This window comes from Mixophyes fleayi, chromosome 12, assembly GCF_038048845.1.
Source record: "Mixophyes fleayi isolate aMixFle1 chromosome 12, aMixFle1.hap1, whole genome shotgun sequence".
Lineage (NCBI taxonomy): Eukaryota > Metazoa > Chordata > Amphibia > Anura > Limnodynastidae > Mixophyes > Mixophyes fleayi.
In genome coordinates, this window is record NC_134413.1 from 80,708,189 (window position 1) to 80,725,679 (window position 17,491).

The 17,491-nt window shown below is 47.6% G+C and overlaps 1 protein-coding gene across 1 annotated transcript; it reads left to right on the forward strand.

Annotated features, from left to right (window-relative positions):
* Window positions 1-5,756: 5,756 nt before the first annotated feature.
* NDUFS2 (NADH:ubiquinone oxidoreductase core subunit S2) lies at window positions 5,757-17,276 on the forward strand. Its single transcript, XM_075192614.1, has 14 exons — window positions 5,757-5,882; window positions 7,546-7,649; window positions 8,473-8,663; window positions 9,643-9,763; window positions 10,207-10,319; window positions 10,870-10,944; window positions 11,031-11,108; window positions 11,299-11,384; window positions 12,195-12,314; window positions 12,400-12,529; window positions 12,912-13,007; window positions 16,765-16,848; window positions 16,954-17,011; window positions 17,093-17,276. The coding sequence occupies exons 1-14, from the start codon at window positions 5,797-5,799 to the stop codon at window positions 17,128-17,130; spliced, it is 1,380 nt and encodes a 459-aa protein (XP_075048715.1). The 5' UTR covers window positions 5,757-5,796; the 3' UTR covers window positions 17,131-17,276.
* Window positions 17,277-17,491: the final 215 nt, after the last annotated feature.

Consider the following 17,491-nt stretch of genomic DNA (forward strand, 5'->3'; position numbering starts at 1 on the left):
TTTCAGCTGGTCTTGCCTCTACCTCTAAATGGGGCCCCTATGTATGTAATCATTTGCTCAGGGGCCGACAAAATTTATAAGTCAGCTGCACGTGTGGTTCATCAATCAGATACGTCAGACCGGATAAAGTTTTGTGCAGACCCAAACATTGCGTAAGCTTGTATATGTCTCGTGGGAGTTATGCGTTGTGATGGCCGGGAATGTTCAGCTCTGGGGTACCGTGAAAGACGATCATTCCCACCAATAGCATCAGCCCCAATGTTCCTGGTTTCCTATATGGCAAATGCAGACGGGAACCAGTATGGCAGGAACGCAGGTTATTCAGAGAACAACATGTATATTTGTGATTATATATAGATACGATGTTGAAATCATCCCTAAATCATCGTAAAGAATATTTTTGATTGTGACACGGAAACCAGTCCAGACTGGGAACTGTGTAGAGATCCTTTTTTTTTTCCCAGAAAAACATCTTTAAAGTTTTCCTGTTATGTCAATCCCCAAAAGCCATACAAAAGTGGGCCAACGGGGGTAAAACCGTGCCATTTTATCGCAGTCCCAACGGAAAACTCACACATTTCACTTTAGTCTGGCTCATGTTGAAATGGCCAGAAGTGTATAGATAGTGCTTTGTGTACACAGTTCTAACAATGGTTTGTCCTCACAAGTGATTGGCTGTCATCTGGGCAGGTCATAACGTGGGCAGCGACTCTCGCTCTGTGGAACAGAACTAGTAATCCCCATCGGCCCTCGCTGATTACCCTGCACACCGGAGGGAACAAGGGAACGCAGGGATTTAACAGAGGGTGCATCAGTCCGTAGGATCTGTAAGTGCCCACTCACAGCAGTAGATGCAGGGGTGCTCAGTCAGTATTAAAATACGGAATAGTCGTGGTTGTGGGGGAGAGCGTCTGTCTTTCAGTCTGAGAGAGTCTGTCCTCCAGTCTTAGAGAGTCTGTCTGTCCTCCAGTCTGAGGGAGTCTGTCTGTCCTCCAGTCTAAAAGAGTCTGTCTGTCCTCCAGTCTGAGAGAGTCTGTCTGTCCTCCAGTCTTAGAGAGTCTGTCTGTCCTCCAGTCTTAGAGAGTCTGTCTGTCCTCCAGTCTGAGAGAGTCTGTCCCCAGTCTGAGGGAGTCTGTCTGTCTTCCGGTCTGAGAGAGTCTGTCTGTCCTCCAGTCTTAGAGAGTCTGTCTGTCCTCCAGTCTGAGAGAGTCTGTCCCCAGCCTGAGGGAGTCTGTCTGTCCTTCAGTCTTAGAGAGTCTGTCTGTCCTCCAGTCTGAGAGAGTCTGTCTGTACTCCAGTCTTAGAGAGTCTGTCTGTCCTCCAGTCTGAGAGAGTCTGTCTGTACTCCAGTCTGAGAGAGTCTGAGAGAGTCTGTCCCCAGTCTGAGAGAGTCTGAGAGAGTCTGTCTGTCCTCCAGTCTGAGAGAGTCTGTCTGTCCCCCAGTCTAAGAGAGTCTGTCTGTCCTCCAGTCTGATAGAGTCTGTCTGTCCTCCAGTCTTAGAGAGTCTGTCTGTCCTCCAGTCTGAGTGAGTCTGTCTGTCCTCCAGTCTGATAGAGTCTGTCTGTCCTCCAGTCTAAGAGAGTCTGTCTGTCCTCCAGTCTGAGAGAGTCTGTCTGTACTCCAGTCTGAGAGAGTCTGAGAGAGTCTGTCTGTCCCCCAGTCTGAGAGAGTCTGTCCCCAGTCTGAGAGAGTCTGAGAGAGTCTGTCTGTCCTCCAGTCTAAGAGAGTCTGTCTGTCCTCCAGTCTGATAGAGTCTGTCTGTCCTCCAGTCTGATAGAGTCTGTCTGTCCTCCAGTCTGAGAGAGTCTGTCTGTCCTCCAGTCTGATAGAGTCTGTCTGTCCTCCAGTCTAAGAGAGTCTGTCTGTCCTCCAGTCTAAGAGAGTCTGTCTGTCCTCCAGACTGAGAGAGTTTGTCTTTCCTCCAGTCTAAGAGAGTCTGTCTGTCCTCCAGTCTAAGAGAGTCTGTCTGTCCTCCAGTCTGAGAGAGTCTATCTGTCCTCCAGTCTGAGAGAGTCTGTCTGTCCTCTAGTCTAAGACAGTCTGTCTTTCCTCCAGTCTGAGAGAGTCTGTCTGTCCTCCAGTCTGAGAGAGTCTGTCTGTCCTCCAGTCTTAGAGAGTCTGTCTGTCCTCCAGTCTGAGAGAGTCTGTTCCCAGTCTGAGGGAGTCTGTCTGTCCCCCAGTCTGAGAGAGTCTGTCTGTCCTCCAGTTTGAGAGAGTCTGTCTGTCCTCCAGTCTAAGAGAGTCTGTCTGTCCCCCAGTCTGAGAGAGTCTGTCTGTCCTCCAGTCTGAGAGAGTCTGTCTGTCCTCCAGTCTGAGAGAGTCTGTCTGTCCTCCAGTCTGAGAGAGTCTGTCTGTCCTCCAGTCTGAGAGAGTCTGTCCTCCAGTCTGAGAGAGTCTGTCCCCAGTCTGAGGGAGTCTGTCTGTCCCCCAGTCTGAGAGAGTCTGTCTGTCCCCCAATCCGAGAGAGTCTGTCTGTCCCCCAGTCTGAGAGAGTCTGTCTGTCCCCCAGTCTGAGAGAGTCTGTCTGTCCCCCAATCCGAGAGAGTCTGTCGAGGCCTCAATTTTCATTATTTATTTTTTTTACTTAACATGTATGTATCATACTTTCATACCCAAATGGGTTGGAGGGGATCATAATAAAATATTTCACGGGGCAGCCAAACAATGCGGCCGCTGTTATCAGTGCAGGCTGCTTCCTATTGGTTAAAATATCCGCCGCACTCTGCGCTTCCTGCTCAGTCTGCGGTGGGTGCTTTCTAGGCTGCGAGGAAACCGCACGCTGGGGGATAGGGGAACATAAACACTGCAGACCACCTTTACCTGTTTACAGTCAAATTCTTACCAGACCCCAAATCTCTGTCTTAAAAAGAGACCAAATCCAATAGGTGACAACGTTGCACAAGAGGCAAAAATATCAACGACAGCAGCAATAGAAGAAGTGAAGAGTTCAAAGGAAAATGTCCTAAGATCTCTATCAGGATCTGGAAATATTTACATATTAGTTCCTGCAGGCTACTGGGGGATCGTTTAAACAAGAACAAATTAAATTTCAGAAATTGTTATCATTTGCAGACATCAGGAAACTGTGAGCGTTGAGATGAAACCTTTTCAAACCACTTCCTCCAGGGACTCTGAGTATTAGGAAATACAGATGTTTGCTGAGGTGCTAAATGTTCTCCAGGAATTGAGAGAAGACTGTTTGGATAACTTCTAATCAAATAAATATCTGGGGTTTTCTTCATATCTATTCACAATAGCTGCTGAGTACATGTTTATATGTAAATATATATATATATACTGAGTTTCCAGAATTTGACATTGCAACTTGGGTACTGCAAGCTCAAACCAAGGGAAAGATAATTGTGGAGACTTAGCGCCTCCCAGAGGTAATTGTTGGTATTTATAGTGACTTTATACATTGCAAAATTTCTTAATACCCCTGACAGCACAGTATATATAGACCCTGCATATATTAAAGTCACATGATGCATTTGGTCATTGTGCACTATGTATAGTGAACCAGTGATAGATTTCGATAGGATCATTATTGTCCATGATGGAAGTTTTGCAGCGAAACGCGTGGCCATATTCGGACAATCACCTGATATTACCATGCATGTGACCAGGAGTGTGGACCCCATGACCACATTTTTTAAAGGCTCCCATGTACTGTCCAAGCATGCAAGAAGCACATTTAAAGACAGGGCTTTTACAGACCCCCTCTAGCTGTGGGTCCAAAGAACAGCTGTCCCCCTTTACTAGGGACGGAGAATGTTTCACGCACTGTTTGTACAACAATTAGAGAAAAGGAATTGGCTTTAGCACTAGCAGTCTCTGAATGTCATTTTCCTGACCGCTAGTTGTGAATCCCAACTAATTTATTAAAATGTAACTTTAATAACAATAATAAAAATAAAAATTTGAACGTTAGAAACAGCGAACTAGTAGAGTGATAATGTGTGAAAGTGATATTAAAATCTGCCGAGCGTAGTTTATAATCCCTTTATTTTTGCTGTTCCCAATAAATTGTTTTTTAAATAATCTTATCTATTGTCTCACTTTTATTATTTGAAACTGACATTTTGACTATATTTCCCAACATTTCGCAATATTATAACACTTTTGATACAGTTCTCAGTGTTGCAATAATGTGTGATAAGTATTATTCAGAGGTTGGTACAATTCTGGTGAGACTTAGGGCTAGATTTACTAAACTGCGGGTTTGAAAATTGCCTATAGCAACCAATCAGATTCTAGCTGTCATTTATTTAGTACATTCTGCAAAATGACAGCTAGAATCTGATTGGTTGCTATAGGCAACATCTCCACTTTTTTAAACCCGCAGTTTAGTAAATATACCCCTTAGTGTATAAGTTATATTCAAATTGAGACACTACTAGGGTTTGAATTGATGTCATTATATTCATATATCTTATTCTCCAGGACTAGATCAAGGAATGGCCCTGCTAATATAATTCCTAGTGAGCTGTTTTTATATTTTTATTCTTCTAATTATATGGTTAATTACGTCAAGTTTTTCCTTAACTGCTATGCAGATTTTATTTTCCACACTTCTCGTCCTTATTGCAATACTAAATATTGTCTAAGGATAGATATGATCCTTTGCCTGTGATATTGGATCAGACTTGATACGCTAATACTTTGTAAATTGTAGCACGTAGAGTGAATTGCTCACTACCTATCATTGCTCCACTAGTACTGGGGGCTAATTGGAACTGGTTCATCTATTGGTTACGTTCAATAGATGATCAGTTTCTTATTAATCTAGTTAATTTGTTAAATAAATTGACGCGTTGTATCATCCCGTATCATTGTGATAAAGGATGATACTTAACGAGAAGGGGGGGGGGATGCTGCCATTGGTAAATAGGCCCCGTAGATCCGATATTCAACAAGAGACGTTTCTCCAGATCCGCTCCTATTTGAATACGGACGTGCGTATGCTCTAATTACTTGCATTTTTTTTCTTTAAAAATGCCATTTGCGTTCGTTTGGTGTGCATTAATAAATCAGCCCATGCATGTATACCATATTGGTAGAGTGACACAAATAAAGGGATGTGGCGAAGCAAAACAGGTCTCCAGTTTGCAGAGTTGCACGCCATAACGTGTCCCCCTTTTCTTTATCTCTGGAAATATGGCAACCTTACATGAGCAACCGACAAGATGTAAATAAAGCTGGGATATTTTGCTACTACTCTTCCCAACATAATCTGTACGTTACCTGGTCTAGCTAAATAAATATTTAGTTATGTCCATTTCACGTAGTAGAATAGGATTAAGTGTGGATTACAAGGACTGTGCGGGTGGCTGCTACTTAAAACCATTAGACATTATGGACAAATCTTGTGTCTGTAATTAGAATTTAGGCCCTATTTCCAGCTATTGTTGGGGGCTCCTGACCTATTTTGAATTGAAAAGCTGATAAAGGGAGAGGTGCAGAAGGAAATTATATCTATACAAATGTGCAAACTTGTGACTGTTATAAAAAATAAAATAAATCTGTGGTATGTGAATTATGAATTTATAGCATTTCATCCCTTAAAAGAGAAACACAAAATCCCACCCCCCAAAAATATTTCACATTATCTTATCTAAGCACCTTGACCAAAACAAAGATGTCTGCCGTGGCTTCAGGCTGACAGAGCCGGGCGGAAGTACGTCACGGCGCCCGCTCAGCCCCCCTCACTGGGAGTCCCCCGGCTCGTTACTCTCTGCGACGTTGAAGCCGATGCCAGAGACCGGAAGTTCCCGGCAGGCAGTTGGTTTGGAAAGATGGCGGCGCTCAGAGTGCTGGGCAGGCTGCGGGCACCTTCAGAGGCTCTGGCCGGCGGGTGGCTGAGGGCGGCCCAGCCAGTCAGGTATTACAGGACCTGTGTGTGGGGAGAGAGGGGCTGGGGGCTCCCTGAGACTGGGAGGGGGGTGTAGGGGGTATAGAGGAGGAGGAGGGGGCTGTGCTGGGGGGGCACCTCAATAACAAGAGTACTGACAGATGTCACATCTCACCCTGCAGGTCTTATGTCACATATATATGTATCTATATCTAACCCCTCTCACTATATGTATATATATATTTTATACACACACCCCAAACAGGTCTTATGGCACAGCCTGGCACATATTTATACATCTATATCTAACCCCTCTCACAATATATATATCATACTTGCCAACTCTCCCGGAATGTCCGGGAGACTCCCGCATTTCGCGAGAGTCTCCCGGACTCCCGGGAGAGTATGGCAATCTCCCTGATCTGCCCACTTCCTAGTGAAGTGGGCAGAATTCGGTTCAAACGCCGCGATTCACCGGGAATCGCGGCGTTTGGCCCTGCCCCCGCTGTAAAATGACGCGATTTGCGTCATCACGTCACGGGGGCGGGGCTAAAATGACGCGAATTTCGAAGCCGCGCCCCCTACACGCCCACCTCCCCCTTGCATCTCCCGGACGTAAATTATAAAATGTCGGCAAGTATGATATATATATATATATATATATATATATATATATATATATATATATATATATATAGAAAACAGGGATACTCTGCACTCTCCAAACACATAATTAATGCTGTACCAAGTACTGTTCTATATGAAAAACAGGGAATGTTCCACATATTGCAATATATGTGTGTATATATATATATATATATATATATATATATATATCTGTATTATTATACATGATACCCTACTGGTCTTATGTCACAGCCTTGCACATATATCATATATATGTACATATATCTATTCTCTATATATGTCTGTATGTGTATATATTTATGTGTCCCAAGTGTTTTACAAGATACCGGTCACAGTCCCCATCCCATACACCTGACTGCTATCTGTATGTCCTGTACATAGCTGTCATTATACCACAGTCCATCACATTTTCCAGCCCGTACACTTGATTGTTTTCTGTATAGGATAAACTCAGAATTATCCTATCCTGGCTGCCTCTTGAATTTTGTACATCTAGATTAGGGGCTGCTTTGTCCCTCGGGCCCAGGTAACACTTCATCTCCAAGATGAAATCCCGTTTCTTAAGCTGGCAGAGCTTCTGCAGTCTCCTCCCATGACTGCATCACTTATAAAGATGTCCCCGATTTAAACTGCTGCGTTTATATTCCAGAAGTGCAGCACTTGTCACCTTGCCTCTTTACATCTCCTGTCACCAGTTAAGATTGTAAGCTCTTCAGGACAGGTTCTCCCCTATACTAACGCTTTCGTTTTTTTTTCCTGTTGCAGTTATTGCCATTATGGTTTTTATGTTGTAAGCTTCTGTCATGATAATAAAAACATTGTATACAGTCCGCTCTCCGCTTCTCCAGTCCATGTAAATGTTGTGTGTACTTCCCACGTGTTACTGTAGGAAGACAGGATGCTGATTATATGATAGGTCTGCCGTATTCTGTAATCTACCCTGCCTAAATGTGTATAGTGGGTAAACCCGCATAGTTGTAATTTTATAGAAATTGCTGGGGTCTTCTTAGTAACCTCAGACATTTTCTCCCCTTTCTCAACTCAGGGAAAAGCAATGGCAGCCCGACGTGGAGTTCATGGAGCAGTACAAAGGGGCCGTGATGTATCCCAACGCCACCACTGCCAAGTGGGTGCCCGCTCCCTGGCACGGTCAGTAACAGCTGGTTATTGGCATCTATTTATACTAGTATTTGTTTTTTCCGAAGATGTATCCTGCACTTTACACATCTACCCATAGAGGGAGCTGCTTGTCGGACCTCTATCATTTAGAATGTCAGGACGGATTAGTCTGCCGGACGTGGGAACATCCCATGTGCTGGCAACGCGCATGCTCACTCTGCTCCTGAAAATCTTTGTGACATCATCAAAATGCAGAAAGCCTTCCAGCTTCCTCCCATACGTCACTGGGTCTTCAGCCCATGGGACTGCCCAGACCCATGGCTAACTTACTGTGTAATATAAATAATAATAGTGTGATAGTTGCCGATTTAGTCTTATAGGGGGGGTAGGTGACTTTTTTTCCAAGATGAACAGACTGTTCTTAACCCTTCCATTCCTTTTATTAATGAGGCTACTCCCACCCTGCTTCATATCTGCTTAGTATAGTTATAAACATGACCTAGGAACTTTACCTTACATTTAGCTACATAACATTTCTTCTGTGTATTTCACCCACAACATAAGTCAGGATTATAAATCTATATTTTACTGGTTCCAGATTTGTTTCCTCCAATTCTGACATTGACCGCATTAGGAGAAAGTCCAAAACTATAAGAAATAGTGATGTATTAATTACTGAACTTAGTTTCCCTAGCACACATGGGTGGGTGCAATGTGGACCAGGTGCCTAATCTATCTTGGTGTTGTTTATGAGTAACGCCACCTCCCCTGTGTTAGGCAAGTAACATTTAATCGTTGCATCGTCTGTTGCTATACACACAATCACCTGTTTACTTCTCCGTACCCTAAACAGACAAGGACCCGCCTGCTCACAGGGATGTATCCAACCTGACCATTAATTTCGGGCCCCAGCACCCAGCAGCTCACGGCGTCCTGCGTTTGGTCATGGAGCTCAGCGGAGAGTCTGTGAAAAAGTGCGATCCCCACATTGGACTCCTTCACCGCGGCACGGAGAAGCTGATCGAGTACAAGACCTACCTGCAGGTAACCAGCTATCCCGTGTGAGAGGACGTTAACGATCTTACCACGTTGGAAAGGAAATAACTTGCACGTTAATAAAATAAGAAGTACGGATTGTAATTGGATAAAGAGAAGGGAAGCAATAAGAGTGATTCTATATATTAAATATCTAATAGCGTGAAAGATTGAATACAATGAGTATAATGACTTCAGTGGGTTAAACTCTTACAGTAATATAAGATGAATAAATAGACACCGAAAATCCCAACGATGACCTATAAATAGACGTGCAAAGTCTTGCAGTGGTAGCTTCCTCTTTTATTTTTATTTTTTTTCCACCAACGCATTTCGCCATCACTGTGGCTTCCTCAGTGGGTTCTATCCATCGGTAGGAGGAAGCGACCACGGCATGATCTCCTATTTATTTGTTCAATCTGTTTTCTTTTATCGTTATTTAATTATTGACTATACATACGCTGATTTGTGGCCAAATCGGCCTTGGCTAATCCGCTGTACAGACGGAGGTCTTGGGGAGAAGGGAAACAATGGGAACTGTATCGAATGCTGAGCTCTTGCAACAGGAATCTGTGTCTGCGTTTATACCTTTTAATATTAACATTACACAAACACAAGGGTAGCATTTAAAAAAAAAAAAAATGTAATTAAGAAACAAATGCAACAAAATATAAAGTTCATCATTAAAAAAAAATATATATAAAAAAAAATTGCCAAATGCCCCAATTTCCCTGTGAAACAATCACAATTCCACATGTACCCCCCAAATTTACTCCCGTTATTGAGATGCCATCTGTATGGAATGTGCTTGAGGTCTGAGGCCATTTTAGGGGTGGGGAAATGAGATTAAAAAAACATTTTGCAGAATGGTGAATGTTCACCGATAGAAATCTCCGAGGTTTGTGCCTGAAAACGTCCCGTTATTTCCCCAGCTAGCGGCAGCTGCAGAAGTTTGCAGTTTCCATGACGCGTTTGTCTTCTCTTCCAGGCCTTGCCCTACTTTGACCGCCTAGACTACGTCTCCATGATGTGCAACGAGCAGGCCTATTCTCTGGCTGTAGAAAAGCTGCTGAACATCCGACCCCCACTTAGAGCTCAGTGGATCAGAGGTAAGGGGTCAGCGGTCAGTTTTACGGGGTACGCGGACCACCAGCTCCCATCAAATAGGAGTTTCTAACGTCTTTCCCGAGTCGTATACTGAACCCAGAGGACACGGGGGGAACCCTGCTGTGATATATTCTGATATATATGTCATCGCTCTTCCTGCTGATGGTAGAATTCCGGAATCCCACGTTCCCTGACTGTTCTAGAACCACAGCGTCTCCTTTTAAGGTTCCAACACACAAATATTTTTCCGATCCTTCTTTTTTTTATGTTCTATTTTTGAAGCTCCGAAGACATCACAAAGATGTGGCAATATGCAACCACAGCATTTTATTTTAATTTCTCTTCCCCTTTTTTCAGTATCTGCCAGTAATCCAAAAAATAGCTTGGCACAGACGCAATGTATAGAAGCACCCGAACCAATAAGCATGTCCTTGCTGTGTTACAGTGCTGTTTGGAGAAATTACGCGTCTCCTGAACCACATCATGGCGGTGGCCTGCCACGCGCTCGATATCGGAGCCATGACGCCCTTCTTCTGGCTGTTTGAGGAGCGAGAGAAGGTATGGTGTGCACACAACACGTTACACAGAGAGTACATCGCTAAACCTATATGTTACAGCTGTACAGTGTTACATGTCTGTATGACGTCTGGGGGTGCTATGAATATTCACGAGTGTTAATGAGAGAGGGACCTTCCCATGTACTGGCAGGAGCATGCTCAGTGTGTGTCTGAGGACCAGCCTGTGACATCATCAAGCCGCCAGCTTCCAGTCCACTGTGTGCATCGTTTAAAGGTCAACCCTGTGTACGTTGACTATAGGAAATCTTGTCACGATGATGTCATCAGGGGGTTTCCATAATAGAGGAAGCCCAGACTGAAAGTATAACCTGGATCTAACCTAGGCTGACATTTGATATAGTTCCAAGTTGCACTGAACCTATAAATGTTGACAAAAACATTGTCTTTGTTTTTATTTTATTTTTTTAAAAAGGGTAAACCAATATAAAATTAAATATAAGTCCATCGTACCTTACATCAGGGCTTGACAAAATGCTCTACAAGAGATGCCACGACAGCCGATTTACAGAATAAAATATTGTTAAATGCAGATGTTCGAGTTTTACGAGAGAGTATCCGGCGCCAGGATGCACGCGGCCTACGTCCGTCCAGGAGGGGTGCACCAGGTAACGCCGTTCACTCGATTTTCGAATTAGAATTCGGAATCATGAATTGGAATTCTCTTGATTCTCTGTTGTGTTGTTTCCCTTAGGACATGCCACTGGGCCTGATGGACGACATCTACGAGTTTATAAAGAACTTCTCCATCCGGATCGATGAGCTGGAGGAGGTGAGACTCGCTCTGGATAAAGTTGACGTTTGTGTGTGTGTGTTTTCTGCGATAGACTGTAAGCTCCGCTGTCCGGAGAGTGACGTGAATGAGACCCCTGGCATAAAAACAAACAAGTCTGTATACGTGAGTTGCGGTTTACAAATGGCGGGCAAGCCCTAATCCTCTGCTCTGGTTACACGTCCTACAGATGCTGACCAACAATCGGATCTGGAAGAACAGGACCGTGGGCATCGGGGTGGTATCAGCGGAGGATGCCTTGAACTACGGATTTAGGTAGAGTCTGCATTGCGTTGCATTGTAGATTGTGTGTAACAAGTAGGTCTGGCTTATGAAGAAAATGTAGATTTCTTTAAAAACCATGTTATAATAAACAAAGATCCTTTCTAAACACATTGTGGTAAGCGTATATCAGTGTCTCCACATGAACGGCCTCCGTACTCTTTGGGTCTACATATTGTCTTACAAAGATTCAATTTCAAATATTCTCCAAAAGCACGGTAGCACAATGGTCTGCATTGTTGCCTCACAGCGCTGGGGTCATGAGTTCGATTCCTGACCATGGCCTTATCTATGTGGAGTTTGTATGTTCTCTCCGTGTTTGCGTGGGTTTCCTCCGGGTGCTCCGGTTTCCTCCCACACTCCAAAAACATACTGGTAGGTTAATTGGCTGCTGAGAAAATCATCCCGTATGTGCGCAGAAGAGAAAGACTATCCTGGATTATTACTTTTTTTTTTATTCAACTGGTTTAAAATCTCCCTGTTTGTTTGTTCCTTTTTGTGATCTGTATTTGGAGAATATAAGGCATTGTTGCAACACTGTCCCATCACAAGACAACATTGGCACCCAGACCGCACGGCGACGGATCTTGTGCAGACACTGTTGGACGCATGATGTTTATCTTGGTATAATGTTATTTAGCGGAGCACCGTTGTGGATAAATAAATCAAAGATGTTCACATGTTCCACTGCACATTTGCTGGCAGATAAGTGGATATATATTGTATTCATTATTTATTGTCTCACGTTTGTGTCCGGTGAGTATGTGCGAGTCTGGTTTACATTCCTCTGATGTGTGTCCACAGCGGGGTGATGCTCCGAGGCTCCGGCATCCAGTGGGATCTAAGGAAGTCGCAGCCGTACGACGTGTACGACCAGGTGGAATTCGATGTACCCATCGGCTCGAACGGAGATTGCTACGACAGGTGAGTGGACGTGAGCCAAGCGGATGCGACGACGGAAGAGCGTATGCGTCGTGCCGATGTGACGTCTGTCTTCCTCTCCCGCCAGGTACCTGTGCCGGGTGGAGGAGATGCGTCAGTCCTTGCGGATCGTACTCCAGGCCCTCAACAAGATGCCGGAGGGGGAGATCAAGGTCGACGACGCCAAGGTGTCCCCACCCAAGAGGTCTGAGATGAAGGTATGTGTTTAACCTCTTGTCCCCACTGTAGATTAGAACTCCTGCCCCCAGCTATACCACGTTATGGGAAGAGGTGATTCCGTGTTTTTCTGGGTTACCAACTGACTTTTTCCCTGGAGATTTTGGCTGCTAGACTGTTTTATTGACCGTTTATTTTCAGACAGAATAATTTAGGTTCCTGTTTCCGTAGTTTAGACATAAATTATTTTACACTTTATGTATTTAAATATATTGTGGGTGCCTTAGTCTCAGGATTCCTCTATAAAACTTGCATCGTACAGCATGCAAGTCGGGATGTTAGCCCAATGTTAGTTTGCCCCAATCACATGTAGAATCCCTGACTTGTCTCACTTGTTGACTGGTACTGATCATCTCTCCACAGCACTCCATGGAGTCCCTCATCCATCACTTCAAACTGTACACAGAGGGCTACCAAGTGCCACCGGGAGCCACTTATACCGCCATTGAAGCCCCCAAGGTAAGAGGATAGAGGAAGTGTCCAGTTATTGTGGTTTAATCTACTTTCTTCTATTCACATGACTTTGTGATATCTGTGGCTGGAGGCCCTCATAGCGCTCTCTCTGTGTGTGTGGCTGGAGGCCCTCATAGCGCTCTCTCTGTGTGTTTGGCTGGAGGCCCTCATAGCGCTCTCTCTGTGTGTGTGGCTGGAGGCCCTCATAGCGCTCTCTCTCTCTCTGTGTGTGTGGCTGGAGGCCCTCATAGCGCTCTCTCTCTCTGTGTGTGTGGCTGGAGGCCCTCATAGCGCTCTTTCTCTCTCTCTCTGTGTGGCTGGAGGCCCTCATAGCGCTCTCTCTGTGTGTGTGGCTGGAGGCCCTCATAGCGCTCTCTCTCTCTCTGTGTGTGGCTGGAGGCCCTCATAGCGCTCTCTGTGTGTGTGTGTGGCTGGAGGCCCTCATAGCGCTCTCTGTGTGTGTGTGTGTGGCTGGAGGCCCTCATAGCGCTCTCTGTGTGTGTGTGTGGCTGGAGGCCCTCATAGCGCTCTCTCTGTGTGTTTGGCTGGAGGCCCTCATAGCGCTCTCTCTGTGTGTGTGGCTGGAGGCCCTCATAGCGCTCTCTCTGTGTGTGTGGCTGGAGGCCCTCATAGCGCTCTCTCTGTGTGTGTGGCTGGAGGCCCTCATAGCGCTCTCTCTGTGTGTGTGGCTGGAGGCCCTCATAGCGCTCTCTCTGTGTGTGTGGCTGGAGGCCCTCATAGCGCTCTCTCTGTGTGTGTGGCTGGAGGCCCTCATAGCACTCTCTCTGTGTGTGTGGCTGGAGGCCCTCATAGCGCTCTCTCTCTCTCTGTGTGTGTGGCTGGAGGCCCTCATAGCGCTCTCTCTGTGTGTGTGCCTGGAGGCCCTCATAGCGCTCTCTCTCTCTGTGTGTGTGCCTGGAGGCCCTCATAGCGCTCTCTCTCTCTGTGTGTGTGGCTGGAGGCCCTCATAGCGCTCTCTCTCTCTGTGTGTGTGGCTGGAGGCCCTCATAGCGCTCTCTCTGTGTGTGTGGCTGGAGGCCCTCATAGCGCTCTCTCTGTGTGTGTGGCTGGAGGCCCTCATAGCGCTCTCTCTGTGTGTGTGGCTGGAGGCCCTCATAGCGCTCTCTCTGTGTGTGTGTGGCTGGAGGCCCTCATAGCGCTCTCTCTGTGTGTGTGGCTGGAGGCCCTCATAGCGCTCTCTCTGTGTGTGTGGCTGGAGGCCCTCATAGCGCTCTCTCTGTGTGTGTGTGTGTGTGTGTGTGTGTGGCTGGAGGCCCTCATAGCGCTCTCTGTGTGTGTGTGTGGCTGGAGGCCCTCATAGCGCTCTCTCTGTGTGTGTGGCTGGAGGCCCTCATAGCGCTCTCTGTGTGTGTGTGTGTGGCTGGAGGCCCTCATAGCGCTCTCTGTGTGTGTGTGGCTGGAGGCCCTCATAGCGCTCTCTGTGTGTGTGTGTGTGTGGCTGGAGGCCCTCATAGCGCTCTCTGTGTGTGTGTGTGTGGCTGGAGGCCCTCATAGCGCTCTCTCTGTGTGTGTGTGTGGCTGGAGGCCCTCATAGCGCTCTCTGTGTGTGTGTGGCTGGAGGCCCTCATAGCGCTCTCTGTGTGTGTGTGTGTGTGTGTGTGTGTGTGTGTGTGTGGCTGGAGGCCCTCATAGCGCTCTCTGTGTGTGTGTGGCTGGAGGCCCTCATAGCGCTCTCTCTGTGTGTGTGGCTGGAGGCCCTCATAGCGCTCTCTCTGTGTGTGTGGCTGGAGGCCCTCATAGCGCTTTCTCTGTGTGTGTGTGTGTGGCTGGAGGCCCTCATAGCGCGCTCTGTGTGTGTGTGGCTGGAGGCCCTCATAGCGCTCTCTGTGTGTGTGTGTGTGGCTGGAGGCCCTCATAGCGCTCTCTGTGTGTGTGTGTGGCTGGAGGCCCTCATAGCGCTCTCTGTGTGTGTGTGTGGCTGGAGGCCCTCATAGCGCTCTCTGTGTGTGTGTGTGTGGCTGGAGGCCCTCATAGCGCTCTCTCTGTGTGTGTGTGGCTGGAGGCCCTCATAGCGCTCTCTCTCTGTGTGTGTGTGGCTGGAGGCCCTCATAGCGCTCTCTCTCTGTGTGTGTGTGGCTGGAGGCCCTCATAGCGCTCTCTCTGTGTGTGTGTGTGTGTGGCTGGAGGCCCTCATAGCGCTCTCTGTGTGTGTGTGGCTGGAGGCCCTCATAGCGCTCTCTCTGTGTGTGGCTGGAGGCCCTCATAGCGCTCTCTCTGTGTGTGGCTGGAGGCCCTCATAGCGCTCTCTGTGTGTGTGTGGCTGGAGGCCCTCATAGCGCTCTCTCTGTGTGTGTGGCTGGAGGCCCTCATAGCGCTCTCTCTGTGTGTGGCTGGAGGCCCTCATAGCGCTCTGTGTGTGTGTGTGTGTGTGTGTGTGTGTGTGTGTGTGTGTGTGTGGCTGGAGGCCCTCATAGCGCTCTCTGTGTGTGTGTGGCTGGAGGCCCTCATAGCGCTCTCTGTGTGTGTGTGGCTGGAGGCCCTCATAGTGCTCTCTCTGTGTGTGTGGCTGGAGGCCCTCATAGCGCTCTCTGTGTGTGGCTGGAGGCCCTCATAGCGCTCTCTCTGTGTGTGTGGCTGGAGGCCCTCATAGCGCTCTCTCTGTGTGTGTGTGGCTGGAGGCCCTCATAGCGCTCTCTGTGTGTGTGTGGCTGGAGGCCCTCATAGCGCTCTCTGTGTGTGTGTGGCTGGAGGCCCTCATAGCGCTCTCTGTGTGTGTGTGTGGCTGGAGGCCCTCATAGCGCTCTCTCTGTGTGTGTGGCTGGAGGCCCTCATAGCGCTCTCTGTGTGTGGCTGGAGGCCCTCATAGCGCTCTCTCTGTGTGTGTGGCTGGAGGCCCTCATAGCGCTCTCTCTGTGTGTGTGGCTGGAGGCCCTCATAGCGCTCTCTCTGTGTGTGTGTGTGGCTGGAGGCCCTCATAGCGCTCTCTGTGTGTGTGTGTGTGGCTGGAGGCCCTCATAGCGCTCTCTCTGTGTGTGTGTGTGGCTGGAGGCCCTCATAGCGCTCTCTGTGTGTGTGTGTGTGGCTGGAGGCCCTCATGGCTCTCTCTGTGTGTGTGTGGCTGGAGGCCCTCATAGCGCTCTCTGTGTGTGTGGCTGGAGGCCCTCATAGCGCTCTCTCTGTGTGTGTGGCTGGAGGCCCTCATAGCGCTCTCTGTGTGTGTGTGGCTGGAGGCCCTCATAGCGCTCTCTGTGTGTGTGTGGCTGGAGGCCCTCATAGCGCTCTCTGTGTGTGTGTGGCTGGAGGCCCTCATAGCGCTCTCTGTGTGTGTGTGGCTGGAGGCCCTCATAGCGCTCTCTGTGTGTGTGTGGCTGGAGGCCCTCATAGCGCTCTCTGTGTGTGTGTGGCTGGAGGCCCTCATAGCGCTCTCTGTGTGTGTGTGGCTGGAGGCCCTCATAGCGCTCTCTGTGTGTGTGTGTGGCTGGAGGCCCTCATAGCGCTCTCTGTGTGTGTGTGTGGCTGGAGGCCCTCATAGCGCTCTCTGTGTGTGTGTGTGTGGCTGGAGGCCCTCATAGCGCTCTCTCTGTGTGTGTGTGTGTGTGTGGCTGGAGGCCCTCATAGCGCTCTCTCTGTGTGTGTGTGTGTGTGTGTGTGTGTGTGTGTGTGTGTGGCTCTCTCTCTCGAGGCCGTCGCAGCTCTCTCTCTCTCTCTGTGTAGCACAGTGATCGGATCTGTTCCCTAGATCTCGTAACCTTTAGCATCTGCAATTGCAACATCACAGTGAAACCATTTTTCTCCCTGACAGGGCGAGTTTGGCGTCTATCTTGTGTCTGATGGAACGAGCCGTCCGTACCGCTGTAAGATAAAGGCCCCTGGCTTTGCTCACCTGGTAAGAAAACGTTTTAACCCTCACATGGTTTAGTGTCGGGTGTTGTAAGGGGTTTGGTTTCATGCTAGGGCGGGCAATTTGTGACATTACTCCCCCTCTTCTCAGGCTGGCTTGGATAAGATGTCTCAGGGTCACATGCTCGCAGACGTCGTTGCTATCATTGGTAAGTGCCCTGGTATCTGTAGCCGCCTGTGTCACTCGCCGGTGTCCTTGCCCTGAACTAACCTGACCGTTTCTCCTGCAGGAACTCAGGATATTGTTTTTGGAGAAGTGGATCGGTAATCGGCTGCTCTGGCCTCACTGAAAGAAATTCACGTTCGATGTGGCCCTTCCATCCAGAACTAAGAAGCAACACGTCTCTTATTTAAACTTTTGTGCTTGTAATCCTCATGCTGAAAATAAATACTCTGGTTTCTTAACGGACAAAAGCTGCGTTATTAGCCCGAGTGTCTTTTCTGCGGCGTTTAACGGGCTCAATAATACGTTGAGCCGTCCTTACAATGCTAGCGCCGCCTAGTGGGCTGTGACTGGTATTGCACACATAAATGTAAATCGATTTTTAGTTTAAAAACTGTCCCACGTTCTAAAATCCGGTGATGCCAAATGCAAATTATTTTTGGTTCGGCCACCGCCATGCAAAAAA